The sequence below is a fragment of the Micromys minutus genome, assembly GCF_963924665.1.
Source record: "Micromys minutus genome assembly, chromosome: 5".
NCBI classification, from domain to species: Eukaryota; Metazoa; Chordata; class Mammalia; order Rodentia; family Muridae; genus Micromys; species Micromys minutus.
In genome coordinates, this window is record NC_137974.1 from 80602769 (window position 1) to 80622885 (window position 20117).

The 20117-nt window shown below is 48.7% G+C and overlaps 1 protein-coding gene across 1 annotated transcript; it reads right to left on the bottom strand.

Moving 5' to 3' along the window:
* Positions 1 to 1672: 1672 nt before the first annotated feature.
* On the bottom strand, positions 1673 to 15387 carry CHST10 (carbohydrate sulfotransferase 10; the record flags this gene model as incomplete). The annotated part of the gene is made up of 5 exons (XM_080917350.1): positions 1673 to 2210; positions 4541 to 4646; positions 8238 to 8472; positions 10628 to 10719; positions 15288 to 15387. The coding sequence occupies 5 exons, from the start codon at positions 15385 to 15387 to the stop codon at positions 1673 to 1675; spliced, it is 1071 nt and encodes a 356-aa protein (XP_080773476.1).
* Between the last annotated feature and the right edge of the window lie 4730 nt (positions 15388 to 20117).

Sequence of the window (20117 nt, forward strand, 5' to 3'; positions counted from 1 at the left end):
AATGCCAGGAAGAGAGACAAAAAAAAAAAAAAAAGCTAAGACCAAACCAAAACCAAACCAAACCAAACCAAATGAACAAACTCAGACATACTTTTGTTTCTGAGAGAAAATTCTGCTTTAATCAAGACCTTTAAACTTCACACACACATTGGCACTGTTGCCTGTCAAAACAGGAAAGAGACTTCAATTCAGGCCTGGAGTGATTTTTCAAGAAGGCTTTGCTAAAGCTTCACTAACAAATAACCCAACATCATGTCTGTGGTATGTCCGTTCATGAGGAAGGACTGAGTCTCCTTCTAGTCCATAGCTCCTTGTCTGGCCTCAGGACTTACATGTGGTCCTGGAGCCCTCTCCCCTGGGGACCATGAGGCAGATTTGGCACACATTTAAAATTTTATTTTTCTTTCACATTTACAAGTTCAGGAAGGCTTTTAGAGAGTAGGGCTGTAGCCTCTAGGAAAGGCTTGCACAATGCCTCTTAACCCTGGGCAGACGTGTGTGCCAGGGACTCACTCAAAGAAACTGTCCTGCCATCTTTAAATAGCCCTTTGCTGAGACAGCTGCTGTGGCTTTCTCCTTGCTGTGGCTGGCACCGGTGCCACGTTAAATGATTTGTTATCTGGATGACGTCACCAGAGGTGGCCTCACCCAGGATTTTATTGCTGATGAATCTGATTATCCAGCTTCTGGTCTTTCCATCAACGATGGGGGCACTGTGAGACTCAGGGCCGCGGAATCCCGTCTGTCAACGTGGACAGACAGATGGAATGCTGGGACAGCACTGGGCTCTGCCATGCAGGCATCACATGACTGTGTGTCGCTGTGGCATGTCAGCACGTGCTCATCTCTACTAACTGGAAATGCTTCGTCTTCTCCCCTCTCTCGGGACAGGAAGATCATTCAGGAGACAGGCGGAAACGCCCCTGCTGCTCAGTCAGATGGGGCAGTTGAAGACAAAAGCAAGTGTCAGAGACAACGGTACCCGATTCCTCAGAGGCCTGAGTTCCCAGGACTGGTCGGTTCCTCCTTCCCCGGGCCAAGTTCTAGTCCTCAAAGATGTTCCGATAACACCCCCACTTTCCAGAAGGGAATCCGTTCTGCAGAATGTAGCAGATACTGTGGGGTCAGAGGTCCTGAAAAATGAGCTATCCTGGGTCCTGAAAGGTCAGACCTCTCAAACTGTGATTACCACCACCCAATGTCACATGGCTTGAAGATTGAGGAGCCTGTGATCTGCTTCTGTGGCTACTGATGTGTCAGGATGGAAGAATGAGGTGTCGTTCTGGCTCACATTCAACTCCACATGGGCCCCAGTAACATCTGCAGCCACTCAGCATCTCTATCTCTCTTAAGTGCTGGGTCTGTACAACCCACAGGTCACGGGTGACACCACCCGGCCACTGGCTAGCTGACACAGCGCCGGTGACAATGTGACAGCTGCAGGAAGCAACTCCTAACATGTCTCTGGGTCTGTCCACCTGTCTGCACAACGTCAAGTCTTTCCTAACCTTTTATGGGGGTGACACAGGCTGGTGAGGGGAGTCACTAGAGCATCTGTCACCCGAGCTAATCAGAACCCAACATCACCCGTGCACTGGACCATGGTAGAGGTCCCGTGTTCTCACACCTCCACAAAGCCGGCCTCTCTAGCAATATTCAAGGGTCAGGTGCATTAATTGAGCAAGAAATCTGGTTTCGGATACCCAAAGAGCTTGAAGTCCCCTTCAAAACGCGCATAGAGACGCCGGATGTCTCGTTTGCTGATGCCCAGGAAGTACTGCTCCACCTTGGTTCTGTTGTATATGGTGATGCCGGGAGGGATGGTGGGATATGACACCAGATGGTCTATGCCAGCTTCTCTCAGGATGTATGGGGCGTCTGCCTCCAGGGTCTCGTGGTGTCCGATGACACTGTACTTTATCTCACAGGGTGCACAGAGTTCTACATAGGTTACCCAGTGGATGATATGGTCCCCAAACTGAAGGTCTAACCACCTGTGGTTCGGATCGCCCAGGTAGCGCACAAAATCTTCAAACTGGATCCCTCGAGTCTCTGTCCGGTTCTTCCGGTACTTCCTAATAATGCCTGGGGCTATCTCATGCCTGTACCAAGGCTCGAACCGTGGATTGTGGACAAACTTATCCTTAAAGGCAGAAATAAGTCTTTCAAAGGGATCCCTCACGATAAAAAACTTGAAGTATGTTTTCAATCTGAGGAAGAAAAATAAAATAAGGTCAGAGACGAGACGGATGTTCAAGGAGGTAATGGATGGGAAGGTAGGAGGGGGAAGGGTAACGCCAGGCTGGGCCCTGTGGAGCGTGCCTCACACGCACAGTGCACTCTTAGTAACATGCTCTGAATGTTGCTATCAACCCATTCTACAGGTGAGGAAACAGAGTCTTAGCAAAACGGACTGCTCAAAGCCTCTGTGGTTGATGTGAAACTGCTGAACCAAAGGTTTGTTTTACTTGGCTAATTTAAAACTTCAAAACCTTTTACAAGTTTGGTTCCTGGAGAAGAAATCGCCAGGGCTGGAACTGTGAGTCCATGTTTACTGAGGCTGGAGGCTTACTTTATGGGCATTGCTTGAAAGATTCCACCCCAGATTCTCAGGAGGAATAAAAATGAAGGGGGAGAATGGGAAGAGAGAACAGGAACCCAAGCTGTGCACTTCCCACAAGAAGGTGCCCCGGGCAGGCTGCAGCATGGTAGAGGCACTGGCTTGAAGGGCCTGTGCTGACATAACAGGGACATTAGTGACTTCACAGTGTCTATGACAATGACACCTTCTGCAGTGAGCTTACCTGAAAGCTGTCTTAATTCATGGAGTCTCATGAAGCCCCATGAAGATTCCTTTAGAGCCCAGTCCACACCCAGGACAATTTCTGGCATAAGTTTGTTAGTTGTAAAGACTGAGTCACCCAAGGCCAGAAGCAACAAAGAACAAAGGGCTTCAATGCCAGAAGGGCCACACCCAGGCTGGACCTGACACCAAGGGGCAGCTCTTCTAGTCTGACCCCTTTAGTCTGGCTCTGTGAAGTCACCTCACAGCTAAAAGGGAAGAGCTTTGCCTCTCATTAGCTTCTGACTCCATGGCCATAGTCAAGGGGCTTGTCCCCCTGTGGTGGACCTGCTCCCACTACTACCCTGTAGGTTGAGGTCTATATGCAGGTGAGGGCTGGCACAAATTAGGTCAAGGCCCTACATGATTGGACAGTGAGAAGTAAGGCAGGGACAAAGTTTTAGTAAGGCAGGAGAGAAGGGGAAGAGAAGGAGAATCAAGATGGAGACGGAGAAGGAGGATCCAGATCCCGGTGGTCTTAACTGGCCCTAGGTAGTTATGCATATTTTTAAAGGGAAGAATTCCTATAGGTCAATTGATTTTATCTAGGTGGGCAGTTTATATCTTTACCAACTGGTTGTGAGATTTTGTGTGTGGATGTACTGTGGATTGAGAATTTAACATAGAAACCTGATTAATAAATTACTGGTTATTGAGTCATGGTTTCACTGGGAATTTGGGAGTTTTTACCTTAACTACCAGGGGGCAGTTGATGAGAGTATGAAGAGAGTTCGTGGCAGGGAGCATCAATAGGCCAGCCCATGCTGGACTTCTAGAGCCCTGATTTTACCAGGCTGCAGGGAATGTGAGCAGAGTTCCTGGCTGGCAGAGAAACAGCCGTGAGAGGGTGGCTAGAGAGTACCTGGGGCTAGCGTGGCGTGGTGCCATGCTGGAGCGACCTGAGGAACGCAGTGTGTGTGCCAGGCACGATAACAATCTGCCAAGAGGACAGTGAGGGAGAGCGGCGTGGCAGAGAAGCAGCTGGGGGCACGCAGCTCACGGCTCTGAGGCTCCATGCAGAGTGAAAATGCACAGAACCAGTATCCAGCCTTTCTAATATTTACTGCAACACTGCCTCAGTGGGAAGTGCGTGCAGAAGTGGGTGTGGTGCCCTGACAGAGTGTGCAGCACTTTGTTTATAATGGATAGATGGTCCTATTTAGTAAGGAATCCATAAGAACTTAATGAAACCAAAACACAAAGTGCTGCCTACTTTTGTCAATGATCTGATGTAAACCTTAATGAGCTTTGTGACAAGGTTGAGAAAGGGATTCCCAAGTTCTCAAGAGGCTGAGATTTGCAGTGAGCATACACTAAGGACAATGTTGGCCCCTGCATGCCAACACAAAACAGTTGACCCTGTGGTCCCTGGAGCTCTGTGGATCACACAGCAAGTATAGACTGAGCCTTGAACCCTATAAATCACACAGTAAGTGTGGGCTGAGCCTGGAGCCCTGTGAATCACAGATCAAGTACAGTCTGAGCCTGAAGCCCTGTGGATCACACAGCAAATACAGACTGAGCCTAGAGCCCTGTGGATCACACAGCAAGTACAGTCTGAGCCTGAAGCCCTGTGGATCACAGAGCAAGTACAAACTGATCCTGGATCCCTGTAGATCACAAAGTATAGGCTGAGTGAGGCTGGGGATTTGTTGAAAAACCACCCTCCCTCTTCCCCTCTGAGGAAGTTGCCCTTACCGCTTCTGAATTCCTAATTTGCTGAAGGAAGAGAGACGTGGAAGGCCATTTTTCTCATGGTCATGGACCACATTTTCCGGGATCTCTTCAATGGAAGAAAATGCTCCTGAGGGGAACAAGAGGAGACAGTGCACGGATTTCCTCAGTACAACCCTTAGAGGTGCCCATCAGTGGGATCCCAGGCCCCACAATCTCCACGGCACACACGAGAAGCCCACAACCAACAGACCCCTGAAACTCCAGCTGTTCCTGCTAGAGGCAGAAACCAAATGAAGGACAGCTCTTTAATCTGTCAGCTGACTGGAGGGAAGAAGGTTCTGCTGGGAAAGAGAAGGAAACAGAAATAACCCTGTGCCCACGGCTCTGTACTATACCTAGAAGGCTAAATCTTCCTGAAGCTGACTGTTTATTCTATCAGATCTCTCAGATGTCAGGAGACATTGCCCCGGGGCACAACCAAAGTCTCATCCCCATGGCACACTGTGCTCTTGTAGCCCTACCAGAGCAACAGTGTGTCTCACGAACCCCAAGGAAGCCCACATGGCAAATGACAAAGGCTCTTGATTGTAGGGGAGGTGCTGATGCTAAGGTCCTGTTCCCCAATTGGTTCTTGATCTGTTAGTAAAAAAGCCACGGGCCAATTGCTGGGCGGGAAGGATAGGCAAGTCTTCCAGGTCCCTGGAGGCAAGCAAAGACATGAAAGGGGAGGGGAGACAGGGCTCACTATGCTTGTGAGGGAGAAAAGGTGACCAGTCATGTGAGATCTCAGGCAGAGTGGCTATACAGGCTGAGCCTACAGGAGGGGGTGTCAGGGATGTTCAGCTGGAACTTGCTGAAACTGAGCAACTAAAGTTTAGGGCAGGCGAAGAGGTACAGAAATAAGAATATTGATCAAGGCATGCTTCTTTGAGCAGGAGATAGTATCACCCAGAAACTGTGTCCAAAGGCAAGTTGAAATAGAACAACAGCACTTTTTATCCATTGATTCAAGGGAAGCTGAGTTGGGGCTGATAGCACAACCTGTTCCTGGAGCTCAGGCAGGGTAGCAAAAGCTACACAAAATGCTTGATGATAAAAACTCCTAGCTGGCATCAGAGGCACACCCAAGGAGGCAGTGGGACCAGGATGTAGGAGAGGAAGACTCACCCCCCCGCCCGCATGGAGACATAGGGTGATAGGGCCCTGAAGGGCTTAGCCAGCTTCTGTGAACTGTAACATCTGGCCTTATCCTGACTTAGTGCTGTCGAGCGTTGAGTCCCCACAAAGAGAAAGCTCTTTTGAGCCACCCATGCGAGATCACAGCCTCTACCCATCCATTCCTTTCTCTTCCAAGCACTTAAGCCCTGTGATGTGCTGTGGTTTGGCACATTTGACCATGACAAGGGATGTCAGACCCTGAGGAGACTCAATTTCCCCAAACTCTGTTGGTTAGAAAAGAAAGCCAGCCAGCACACCTCGGGAACTTGTGATGTTGGTTCCCCCATTCCGAAAGAAGCCACCCCCCCTTGGACAAATGATTATTTGTGGTTTGCTTTAGGGAGATCTGGTAGCACAGTAATGCACAAGCTGCCTCCAGGCTCCTTCAGTGCCACAAGAACCTGTTATACGTTTCAGAGTCTAAGGTGAGGATCTTGCCTCTTCTTGCCTCCTTCTGACCCTAAAGTGCCCCCAGCCCAGCCTCTGTGCCCCCACGCCCAGCCTGGCCCAGCTACTCATTCTCCTTGTCACTCTATATCTTCCAGATGCTCTCCCCTGTCTGTCTCCCCTTTGGCTCCCTTCCTCTCTTTGCCCCCATCCACTGCCACCTCTGCTCTTCTCCTCCCTCTCCCACGGCCAGGTCCAGTCTGCTGGCCATGTTCAATCTACTATTCTTCTCTCTCTCTGTTCTGGATCCTTCCAGATGCCCCTGGATGCTCTCTCTCATATGTATACTAAAACTTCCCCTTTACCCACCCTGTGGAGCCACCATACCAACAGTTTATACAAGGAGAGAATGGAGGACCCAGTGGTTTGGATCTGTGCCTGGGTCTGCTCACTGTGCAAGCACACTAGAGGTCAACCGAGGATGGCCACGGTCTGCTCACTGTGCAAGCACACTAGAGGTCAACCGAGGATGGCCACGGTCTGCTCACTGTGCAAGCACACTGGAGGTCAACCGAGGATGGCCACGGTCTGCTCACTGTGCAAGCACACTGGAGGTCAACCGAGGATGGCCACGAGGACCTCCCTGCTCTACATGGTGTGCCCATGCCTACACTTTTAGCTTTAGTTTGTTTTCTTGTTTTTCTTTTTCTGTTCCAGGAGATCACATAGCATGAGTCCACATGTTTCTTACAAACCGACAAGCTGACTTTTCATACCGGACAGAGCAAAGAGTTGGATGATAAGAGCTTTCTTGAGATAAATAAGATAAATTTAATTTTTCTTCTTGTCAACCATTTCGCCGGTGTCCATGTCAAGGAGGGTTCTTTGTCTTCGGTTTTAAAACTTTGTAACTGTACATGTACTGTAAATGATACATGTGATTCCGACACACACAGGCAGTCTGCTCTGCTCTGGTGAGTCCCAGAACTGTCAGAGAAGCTACAGCCGTAGGGTATGCTGACAGACATATTTCATATAGCCTTCTATTTTGTCCTATCCTGTGAGTGAGTTATGATACTTCCCACTGCCATGACCCATGTGAGTCTCTCTGTATGCTCCTTGTTTTCAACTTAACTTTTAGCCTTGCCCTCCCATTCTGAGATCCAGCACACTGGCATTTTCTTCTGGGGCACGTTAACTTCATATATGTATCCAGAAGGCTTTGTCCTTTTGCTCTGTGACTGACCTGTACAAAGTGCAAATGGCAGCCAACACTGGCCAGTCATGCCAGGAGTGGGCTTGGGAGCTCCGGGCACGATGCTGAACCCTAGAACCTGTCCCACGGTACCCAGGGTGTGACTTCTGCCTGTTGGAACTCAGCTGGAGCTGGGTTTTTACAGACACCCTATAATTATTTTAGGGCAGTTTAGACTAATGGGCATCGAAACATTCTGGTGTCCAAGCAGAACAGTGGGTAATCAGAACTGTAGCATATGAACTCAGTTTTCCAGGATTTAATTAGTTCCTTAGTAAACATCAGAGTTTTCTGAAGCAAGCTAATATTTTATGTCTCCGGTAGAAAACAAGGTGTAGCTTCCCTCTCTCCAGCCAGCACAGACTCAATCTACAAGTGAAACTTCCTGAGGCCCAGGAGGCAAGAGTCTCCTCCCAGGCTCTGGTTGTGGGTCCTTTGACTATAGGGTACCTCAGAGAATGTGGGAGCCTTGCTCCATTCAAGACAGACCCAGCATGAACCACAGAAAAGAGGGACTGATGGGGGTGGACAGGCTGAGTGAGAATGGCCAGCTTTGTGAAAACCCAGGAAATCCTGCCCTTAGTTCCGACTGAAACATCTCGGTTTCAGCCACCCATGGGACCGCAGCTCAGTGGTAGAAGGCTTGCCTAGCATTCACACAGTCCTGGTTTCCTGCCCTGTACTGTAAAAATGAAAACAAAAAGTTAACCCCACCAAGTTTTATAGCATGACAGGGGTGTGGAGGACAACAGAGAGCCCCCAGGAAGGTCGTGGGTCTTTTCAGAAGAACCCCCCACTTTGATGCCAGTCTCACCCCCTCTCCCATTGCAGAGGGGCACCCGCACATGCTATATGTACCATTTAGGACGATCAGCACTTTCTTCCACTGGGTGTTGCCCACTTTGGGGGTCTGACAGAAAAGAATCTTGTGCTTGTCACAGACAAATATCCGATCCAGGACAAACTTAGAGACCTCGGTGTGTGAGAGGTTCCGCAGAGCCTCCTCCTTGCAGGAGTTTCTGATGAGCTCCAGCCGCTCCAGATAAACCAGGGGCTCATTGGGATGGCCATGCGAAGGCATCTTCCCAGTTGGCTGTAAGGGATAGGGATGGAAGAAGCTGAGGGATTGTGGGTATCAAGCAGGAGGAGCTCCTGAAGCCCCCTTCTCCTGTTTTCTTCCCATCTCTGCAGGGACAAACACCATCTCCTCAGCCCTGCTGAGTTCAAAAGAGAGATGGGGCAGTTGCCCAGGAGGACAGATGTCACTTGATTCCTGTGGTTCTCCTACAAGACTGAGCCCATCGACTAAAGAGATGAGTAAGCTGGAGTTCCAAGTGAAGAGGCAGCATCAGGAGCTACTTCACAACGGGGAGAACATCCCTGACTGGAGCAGTCCTGGACCCAAGCCCTCGCCCACCTTCCATGACTCTGAAGGCCAGCAGGACCATTCATAGCTGCTGAGTCTTGACTGGGTGTGTGATAACGAGGTCTGATGATGGCGATACCCAAGAAAGCCTTAGCTGGGTCAAATGTGTGGCATGGAAAAAGAGCCTGTGTATATGTGTGTGCACATAAGCCAGTCACTGTATGTGTGTGGGGTAATGGGGGCTGAAGAGGAAGAGATGAGGGAAATGGGTCCGAGGAGCTGGACTAATAACATATACACTGATCATGACTCGTGTGTGTTTGTGTGTGTGTGTGTGTGTGTGTATGTGTGTGTGTGTGGAGTACCTTGAATAGACATGGTGTGTGTGTGTGTGTGTGTGTGTGTGTGTGGAGTACCTTGAATAGACATGGTGTGTGTGTGTGTGTGTGTGTGTGTGTGTGTGTGTATCTAAGACGCATTTGAATTTGCAAGCAACCACTACAGGGTAAGATCTATTTTCCCTGATACAGTGTCTTTCCAATGGAAGCCCTCGTCTCAAACTGCTTTTCGAATAGCTCACCTGCCCTTGAGTAGTCTGTATTCATGTATTTAAAGAGACTCCCCCACACACACACACACCACAGTTATCTCGAAAGAGCTTTGCAGGCCTGGTCTTTCCTATGTGAAATTCTTGCTAAGAAACCACGGTGGTGCCTGAGCCTCTGACTGGAGTGCTTCTGCCCTTACTGGGTTCTAATCTGCCATCTGTATACCGTGGACCAGGCAGCACCCACCCTTCGTCCCAGCCTAGCTCAGAACTGACGGACATGTTAGTGGTGGACACTTCACCCGTTCCAGGCAAACTGTGATCTGCACCTTCCTGACCCAGCATGAGGATTGACAAGAAGAGGGACCTTCCTGGGTGTACCCCGCTCCCTGGACAGGGAACAAGGAGGGTTATGTGTAGTGTCCCTGCAGAGGAAAACATGGAGTCAGAACCTAGCACCGAGCACTCTATGAGATCTGGGCTGGGCCAGTTATCTGCTATGCCATCCGGGGGCTTCTCTCTTGCCCTGGATCCAGCTGCTCATCCACAGAGTTTGGATTTGGTCCCATGTTCCCTCTGACCCCAGAATTCCACTCTGGGTCAGAAATCTTTTCATATTCCCAGTTTCTTCCTGACCCTGTTCTACACTCTTTATCCCCCAGTGAAGCCAATACTTCATCTGTCAGGAAGGGATTCTGCACAAACGACCCCTACGGAGAGCCACCAATAGGGGATGCAGCGTAAATGCCATACCAAACCCAAGCTAAAGTGAAGAACGGAAACAGAAAATAAAGGAACTCCAACTTGAATAGCCCTTGCTGTTCCTTGTCCAAAACGCTTGGGGACAGAAATGCATCAGATTTAGAACCTTTTTAGGACTTTAGAATATTTTCATTTACAAAATGAGATATCTTAGGGACTCGAATCCAAACCTGAAATTCATTTATATTTAACACACACACCTTGGTAATTGTATCCAATTACTGGGGATTGAGCCCTGGGCCTTGTACACGTTAGGCAGTAGCCGTGGCACTGACCGACAGCCCTAGCTATATAGAATATTTTAAATAATCTGGTGCACACAGCAAAGCTTTGTGGTGTGGGAATTTCTGCTGTGGCACCATGTTGGCTCTCCAACAATTCCCAATTGTGTGCTTCTCATATATCAGATTTTCAGATTCTGAATTCTCAACCTGTACCATAAACAAAGCTACAATGACATAGGAGGGAACCTGGGAGAGCCTCTGAGAAAGGCACTCCTGCATGACAGGTCCCCTGTCCAGTGTCCCCAAAGAAAAGCAGCTTCCAGTTTGGAGGGGCAGACCTTGTGCTCACCTTCGTGACTTCGGGAAAATGCTTCTCTCCTCTTAGCTTTTCTGCTTCCGGCATGGTCGTCAGGAACAGAAACTCCTGTTTGGCACTATACCCTGGAGGACAGATTAACATACATTCTCACGGAGGGCAGTGCACAGAAATGGGTGGGGGAAAGTGTCACCCCATGAGACACGGTACCCACACAGCCATGTCTCGCTGGCTTCCGGCAAAGGCAACTTAACTTAAAGGTTCGTCTATGAGAAAAGGAAATGGAACAAGTGGGCCTCAATGGACAGAATGAATCAACACCTCATCCCCACTCACAGCTTTGAAAAAGAACTCAAAACCATTCAGGGTCCTACCTGTAAAATATGAAGCCATGAAACTTAGAGGAACAAACAGGACAAAAACTTTCAGAAAACCCAATTTTATCAAAACTTAAAACCTGGGTTTTGCAAAGGTCTTTCCGCAGAGGATAAGCTGGGGGCTGGGAGAATGCATTTACAAGCCTCATACTTGACAGAGAGCTTGTATCTAGATGACACAGGAAGTTAACAGATGGGGCACTCCAGACAAGCCAGTGTGCACAGGAGCAAGACACATGGAGACTGAAGAGAGAAAGCTGAGGTCATCACGGACACAGGCCACCGGGCAAACACATCAAAATCACAGGAAGACAGTAGCAGGAAGCCATCAGAATTGTGAGAGAACAGAGAAGGCTAATGTGTGGAGAAACCTGCCCATGTATACACTGTTGCAGTATGAAAAAGCTGGTGGAAAAGGGTCTGGTAATTTTCTTGAAAGAAAATAAAAAGCAACATGCTACCAAGACTCAGCAATTGTGTTTCACAGCATTTAATCCAAAGAAACGAACATTTTACTTAGGTGGAAACAAAAATCCATATCCAAATGTTCACATCAGCTTCATGCATGGGAACCTCAAACTAGAAATTGCCCACATACCCTTCAATGGGTGGGTAGTTAGCGCACAGTTACATCTACACAACTAGATACAAATGAGCAACAGAAATCAAAGTGTCACGCTAACACTTCATGCTGGGCAAACGCTTGACAGAATTATGTAAGTGAGAAAAGTCAAACAGGCCCCCACTACAAGGTGTTCCTGAAATGACAAAACTGTATAGAGACCCAAGAGCTGAGGCTATGGAGGGGTTGTGAATACACTAGAAAGCACAACATGGCACCACTAAAATCCCACCACTTCGGAGGCTGAGGCAGGAGGAATGTGAGTTTGTACTCAACCTGGGCTATGTAATGAAACTTGAATTTAGATTTCAAGAAAATCTAAACCAGCACCAAAAGACAATCAAGGGTGATATGATGAATCTGCATGGTGACAGAGGTGTTCTGTGTCTGGGCCTCATCCTAACTGTGACACTGCAGCCAGGTCTGTGAGCAGTCACCATGTGGGCCAGACGGTAAACAGAACACAGGATCTCCCTGACCTCTGATATCTGCTTAAATGTATGTCTGTGTACCATGTGTGTTCCTGGGGCCTGAGGATCAGAAGAGGGCATCCAGTGCCCTGGAACTGGAGTTATAGATGCTTGTGAGTTGCCAATGAGGGTACAGGGAATCAAATCTGGGACCTCCTGTAGAGGACACACTGAGGCCCCTTTGTGCTATTTCTTACAACTGCACACCACGCTTCAGTGATCTCCAGGCAGAAAAAAATCAATTTACAAACAAAAATATAAAAGTAAAACTCCAGCAGTCATATTAGAATGTCCGAGTTCACACTGGAAGTCATGTGAACTGTCAGACTATGGGGTGGATTACAAGCCACTCAGTCAAGCAAATCTTGACAAGATTTTGTAGGAACAATTCAGGTACAATCTGGACATATCTGTCACTTTCTGAAAACAAACGTGCACTTTGAAAAAATTTTTCCAAATTTTAAATATACCATAAAAGCACATTAAATATATAAAAATATTCTTTCATTTAATAAAAACTTACCTCTCTTGGAGAACACCTACATGTTGCCTGCTTTACTCTTGCCCCAAGCCACCCCAGTCTGGCTATCTTTTGAAATGTATTTTATTATTTTTGCCTTTATTTGATTTCACTTTGTATGGATAGATGTTTTGCCTACTCCTGTATCTGTCCCACATCTGTGCCTGCTACCCAAAGGCTGGAAGAAATGGTGTGACACATGGTGAGCTGCAGTCTGGGTGTTGGGAATTGAACCTGGGTCCTTTGGAGAAGTGGCTAGTGCTGTTAACTGCAGCGCCCCCCCTCCCTCAGTCAGTCACGTGAGTGAACAGCTAGCTGCCTCTGGTTTGGTTCTTGCCTGCACAGTGAGTTAGAAAGCTGTGCTGTAATAAAACCACTCTGTTGAACATCTCAGTTACTGATGGGTTCTCCTACAGTCCCTGATTCACAGCCTCGGAAACCCCACAACCATTTTTTTCAGTGAAAGTAAAACCTGCTTGGAGATACAAGCCAAAAAGGGTAAAGTGTGTGATGCTTGGTGGAAGAAGGCAAGTAGCCACCCAAACTGGGCTCCTGGCTGTTCCTCAGTGGCTCTGACCCCTACGCTGACTGATCCAATCTCCACTGACTCAAACTGTCACCTTTGGACATTGACATGCTAAATGGACTTGTGGAACCTGTTTCCTTGTTCTGTGCATAGAGAAATGTGTTCTGCATGCTGAAGTGACTTAGAGACGACAGCCTAATTCCCACGCTCAGGGCACTGGGAAGTCACTGCCCTGGTGTGGCGAACATTTTCATGATTTTAAGCTCCGCTGATTCTCTTCCAAGCTAACCCAACCCTCTTTGACTACAGACAAAGGGGGAAACACAGCATGGCCTAGTTTGTGCTTTCTGAGGCTTGGCTGATGGGGAGCTCTCTTCAGCTGCTGCCAGCACCCCTGCTGTGGTCAGATGTCAGTCCCTCCTACCACCCAGCCCCTCAGAAGCAAGTGTGCAGCTTCAGGGTGGAGGGCCGATGCTGAGGCATGACTGGGCAGCTCCATGGCTAGGACTATGTCTGCTATGGCTGTTCATGGGTTTGTACCTACCATTGTGAATAGAGCACCGCTTTGCTTTGCCTTTCTAAAAGGGGTCATAATCATCTCTTCAGTGCCTGGCATGCTATTGGGTGATGCTGCACCCCTGCCTAGCATCTCAGCTGCAGGGAGAGAGTGGGGATAATCATCCAAAGTCAAGGGTTCTGCCCTTTGGCCACTTAGAAGTAACCCGAGGGGCTTCGATCAGCCCAAGGACTGGCTGAAATAAAAAGTCCAACAGATAAAGAAAACAACATATCCAAATATCCAAGACCTGCTCAAGGGTTGTATAGTATTTCAAATTTTGACAAGTCATGACACTAAATACCTATCGCTGGGTTGGATTGATTTTCCATGATACAATCTGGTTATTAACGCCAGGATCTTGTTCAACAGAAACAGAGATTGGCTAAGGATAGGTCATTGCACAAATGAATCTATGTGGTTTTACTGCTGAGCAGCAGAAGCGGCAGGCATGGATCAGCAGCAGATCAGCACAGATGAACTCTGGGTTCAGCTCAGGTGGCTAAGCAAGTCATGACAGATGGACAGACATGAAAACAGCATAAACACATCAGCCATCTCCCAAAGACTTCTGGACGATGTTGGGGTGCCCTATGTTGAGTGTCTGTAATCATCTGTTAGTACAAACCATGCTGAGGACCACCGCCTGGGCTAACATCGGGTTGCCCTATTCCCCCTGCATGTCTGCTTCCAGCCTTGTTTCTCCACAGGTAGAGTGGGACAGAGGAGATGGAGAAGGGGGGAAGGGATTAGATGTCCTTAGAATAGCTAGGAACACACGGGGAGCTCTTGGGAGTATAAAGGAGCCGATAGCCAACTGCTTAAACTACTATAGGCTGTTACTGCCACAAGAAGTGGGGACAGTTCTGGTAGAGACACATCTAATGAGCTGTGAACCACAGAAGGATGCACAAGGCTCTGTGCTCCAGCTCCTAGGAACTGGCCAATCAACAACCCTAATGAGCTGTCTCCCCCCCCCACAAGTGTCCCCTCCACCCCTCAGCTCTTGAGGATAGTACCAGAGGGAGGAGTAAAGAATCAGCTGGTAACGTCAGAGCAGGGAGTGCATCCATTTTGTAAGGGAACATGGACTCTTAGGCTCACAAATGACAAGAACACATAGCAGAACCAGCTGGCCGAGGCCCAACCTAGGATTCTTCATCCTCTCAAAGTCCTTGTCTGGTAAGGGAGATGCAATCCTCCAACAGTTTCGCCGTTCACATTGAAACAACCCTCCTTCCGCTATGCTGAAGCTAACCATCAAACACACAGGGTAAAGCAGCTGACACTCCCGCAAGCGGAACAACCTCGGCTGTGTGTCTTAGGACTTGGGAATGACTGATCCCATAGCACCCCTTGCTACCAGGTGCTCAGAAGTGCTGCAGGAAGGAAGCATCTTTATCTCAAAGGTGACCCCATGGCTTGGGCCACTAAGAAAGCATCTCATCAGGAGGAACTCACCCTACTCATCTTCCTTCCCACCTCCCCTTGGTTTCTGCTACAGGAAGACTTTGGAAGCCACATTGGTCAGGACAACCACCCTCTACGCTTGGTGCCTAGGAACAGTGTTGAGGGAAGGACTCCATCAGTCATTAATCCCCTTTGCCGTGAAGCATACCTACCATCCGGGTCTTTAAAGGTCAACGTGATGAACTTGCTGGCCACCATGAACATGAAGATCACCCAGAAGCATGCAGCCAGCAGGAGCCACTGGTGGTGCATGTTGTCAGACAGGGGCCATTCGATGATCCTTCCTAGAAGACACAAGGGAGATACCTCTGCCATTTCAAGCAATCAAATGTAGCACCGACACAGGCGATTTCGATGGAAAGACCCAATGAGCAATGTGAACACTTCTACTTTGCTACAGTGGGTATTTGGACTTGACAGTTAACTTATTTCATATTCAATGGACACTACGGAAGGGCCTGTCTCACAATTAAATCAACTTCCAACACTCCGTGGAGAAGAATAACAAGGAACGAATTTCATCCCAGGATCCCCCGAGACTTTGCCGCAGTAGATCTGCCTCCTGAGTCTTCTTTCCCAGGCCAAGGTCCTGAGTCACTCATGGGAAGGCCAGGGAGGAGCCATGAGATAGGTCTGTCACGGTGCAGAGGGCAATTCCTGCAGTACAGGTAGCATGCTGAAGCAAGCAGAAGATGCTGTGACCAGTGGACTGGGTGCATCCGCACACAGAATCTAAGAAAAGTAACACCTGTGCTTCTCTACCCACAGGTCATTTGCCTTCAAGGACCAATGCGGGTGGGTACTTGGTTACTAGCACCTGAGATGGCACATCTGTTAGTCCTTACTCACTGTTACAAGAACACACACACACACACACACACACACACACACAGAGAGAGAGAGAGAGAGAGAGAGAGAGAGAGGGAGGGAGGGAGGGAGGGAGGGAGGGAGGAAGAAGCATGTTTCAGTCAAGTGGCACTTCTTGAAGCAAGATGGGGCCATGTCAAGAGACCACACTAGGCTGTTTTCCACCAGCTGACTAGGTCAGCCACCTGTATAGACAAGAGAACTGGTCTCCAGCCTGCTGCTGCTAACAGTGGGTGATTTTAGTGGTAGCTTCTGATCCCTGTCTAGTCACAGCTTGGCTAAGATCCAGGAAATAATAAGCCTCCTTTCCTGATACTGTATTCAGGAGCTTCGCTGGGACCAGGCATCTGCAGTCGAGTTCCCTGCACAGCACCCGTGAGGGGTTCTCTGACATCCTGTGTAAGTAGAGCCATGCCAGGGAGCTTGCCACCCCCAACGCTGCCTGCACCTCTCTAGGATGTCTTGTCGGCACACTCAGGCAGCCCATGAGTGATGCCTAGTGTGTCTTCTGGGGTCTCCAAGCATGGGTGCCAAATTATACAGAAATATAGGAGTCCAGTTAAGTTTAAGCTTCACATAAACAAATGCACTCACAGGATCGACTCAAACAAGTGTAACCTCTATTTTTCTGTGCTTGTACACTGGGCCGAGTGCTTCTGGCATGTCCCCCCAGGCAAGGTCGCCAGTGTAAACACAGAGAAATGTAACACACCGTATTAAGTTTCTAGGAAACAACATATACGTTTTAGACATGTCTTAAATGTTGCACAGGACATGCCTAGAGAAGGGGGAAAAAGCTATTTGCCTCTTCTGGAATGTGTGAATTTAACGGAGTGTCTGAAGTTCGTCTGTTAGAATACAAGCCAAACCCCTCAACTACCTGGGGTAGGCTGCCACAATCTCCTGAAAGTCTCTTTCTCTCTCCCCTCCTCCCTGGAGTGGCTCAATGCAAAGTGGAATCCTAGACTTCCCTCTAAGCCCAGCCTGAGCCAGATGTCAGGCCAATAGCTTTCCTGATCAGCCTCCATATCCCACCACTGACTCGAGGCCTTCATCCACTCGGAGTCAAGTTGAAATAAAACCATGCTAACAAAGGAATAGTGTCAAGGGCTGGGTCGGCTCTAGGCTTTCCCTGAGGCTCCGATATATGGAGAAAGACCGTATAGTTCCTTCTCCACACCAAGAACATGCATGTCAGAGCCAGAAATGAGCTGCAGCTAGGGCCTTGGGGAAGCTGTGGCCATGGATCTTGAGAACCTAATGCTTTCTACCCTGAGGGGCTACGGTTATCTGTCCCCAAATTGCTGTGTGCTCAGTCTCTGACATTGTGACATGTCCCATGTTCTCCTTATTAGCTTCCTGCTGACTCTGTCCCATTTTTTAATATGGTATTGTATGTTAGACCCTGTACTTCTTAATAAGCTTGCTTGGCATAAGACACAGCTTGTACAAGGTCCCCTGACCTCAGTTTCCAATCTTCTTCTCATCCTGGTCCTCCCACTTAGGCAATGAATGACTTGCTGGCCCAGGTCAAGCACGCTCTCCCTACTGCAGACCCTAGCAAACCAGAGTGACAAACCCTTTGTTACCCTTTCCAGATTGTTCTATATTCTTCTAGTGTGGTGGCTAGAGGTAAGTACAGTCGTGCACTGTGTCCAAGGAGACACGAGAGGGGGGCCGAGTCCTCACCCCGCCCTTCTGCAAAGAGATGTGGGTTAAGATGCGTTGGATCCTGCAGTCCTGAGTCTGCTCAACTTCTCAAGACAATGACACTTAGAGGAGGCATCCCCAAGGGTTAGGAGAGGTGGCCTGTTGAGAGATCCCGCAGCAGAGAGGCTGGTAGGTAGCCAGAGGAGTCAAGAGGCCAGGGGAGTATCAGTGAGCTAGGTGCAGCTCAGAACAAAGAGGTCCTTGTGCTGAATGGCTCACCGTCCGGAGACGTGGACTTGTGAGCAAGGGAACAAAGATGATGGACTGGGCCGCCCCTCCCCCACACAAATTTGCTCACTCTGTGGAGGTGACGGGTGGGAGGGGGACACCTAGGAGCTGCTCACTTCCTCCTGCTCTGTTCACTCCTCATGAACCTCCTGGGCATTCTTGTCTCTAAGCAGCCTCGGGCCTGGTATCAGGTGCTGGGGGGTTTTAGTTAGAGAATTTAATCTCAGTGGGAACTAGCCTTTGGAAGAGGTTTTCTTTGTGCCTCTATGGGACAAGGATGGAGAAAGAGTTCCCTGCAGGGTAGAGCCTCCCCCACACTCCTGGTCGCCCATGCATGCCCTGCAGCTTTCTAATATCAGCTCCTCCCAGGCTGGTACTAGGCATGTCTATTCTCCTCGCTGCCTGGCTGGGTGGCTGCAAACGTGTCTCGAATGGCTGTCTGGCCACCAAATTTCTCATCCCCATAACAACATTGCCATCTGTGCATGCGCCAACGTGCCGGGGGTTCCCACGGAAGAGTCTGTTGCTATCCCCACACCGGTCACAAAACTCATAGAAACATCAAATGTGCTCTTTTATCTTCCACAAAGTTTAATTTCCTGTGCAATGTGTGTAAAATGTCCTCGAAGCTGACATTAAGACCATCCCTTCCTAGCTACTGTGCAGGTTCGGGAGGGAAAGGGAATTATTGGCAAGGCTCCTGGGTCCCTCCTACCCACTTCACAGCTCACCTCATCCTTAAGACACAAATGGGGGGGGGGCTCTTCTGGGGCATGAAAACTTATAAAGTTTATGTGCTCAAATGCTCACCCCTCTACAAACCAGTCCTCGGAGAAGAACATCAGCGCCAAGTTCTTACCGGTATCTCAAGAACAGATGCCCAGGCTAGACTGCTGGTCCATGACCTCATGTCTCGCTATGGGATCTTTGCAATGGCTGTTCAAGGTCTGCTCCCGACACCATGAGTTTCTTTCATCACTGGCCCAGTGATGTCCCAACATTGGTCTCTCTCATTTGGCAGCTCTTTTGCTAAGCACTGCCTGCTGCCCCTCCTACCTTCCCATGTATGAACCCAATTAACACACGAGCAACTGAACAGCACCTCATGCACAGAGACCTCAGGAAGCAGTTTGCCAATACTTGCATCTAGGTAAAGCAGAGTGCGGCCTTGAAGACTCGGCACTCCAGCGTCCACACAGGAGAGGCTGCTAGTCTGATGTCCAATGACTGCCATCAGAACAGCCTCAGCTCTTAGAACTTCACTACTTCAAGTCAGATTATACTGTCTTTTTTTTTTTAAGACTTAATTTTATGTATATGAGTACACCGTTGCTGTGTTCAGACACACCAGAAGAGGGCATTGGATCCTATTACGGATGGTTGTGAGCCACGATGTGGTGATGGGAATTGAACTCAGGACCTCTGGGAAAAGCAGTCAGTGCTCTTAACTGCTGAGCCATCACTCTAGGCCACAGATTATACTTTTGTAGGCACAGTGTGTGCATGTACCTGAACCACCACGAGTTTATGACACACTATGTATCTGTAGCAGTCAAGAGCCTTTGCTGCTCTTCCACAAGAGCTGAGTTTGGTCCCCTGCACTCATATACGGATGCTCACAATCGACTGTGGCCCCAGCTCCAGGGCATCCTACTAATGCCCTCTTCTGGCCTCTGTCAATACCTCCACCCACGTGTCAATACATCCCTACACGGGCCCAGACATCCACATAAATAAAAGTAAAATGAAATTTAGAAATGTTGATGGAGGAGCTATGACATCATGCCAGAACCCACAAACTTCAAATTTTGAGGAAAACACTCAGCTACATGGCAAGCCTACTGGATAGAACCAGTGTGCACATATACCGCCGGCATTCAGAAAAGGGAGTTGCAGGACTGCTGTTGACCCTATTTGTTAATAGAAGCTGCACGCATACATACTCTATGAGAGAATGTGGCTACGTGCCATGCAGGCTCATAACGCACAGAATAAGATCCTGAGATGGTGGAGGGAGAGTTACTTTTGCTTTAGACAAATTTTCGTTTTAAAAGTTTTCTTTTTCAGTAGCACATAACCTTCTCACAGTAAAAAAAAAAAAAAAAAAGAAAAGAAAAGAAAAGAAAAGAAAAAAAGATAAAATGTCAAAGAACGCCACCTATGTGCACGTACCTGTT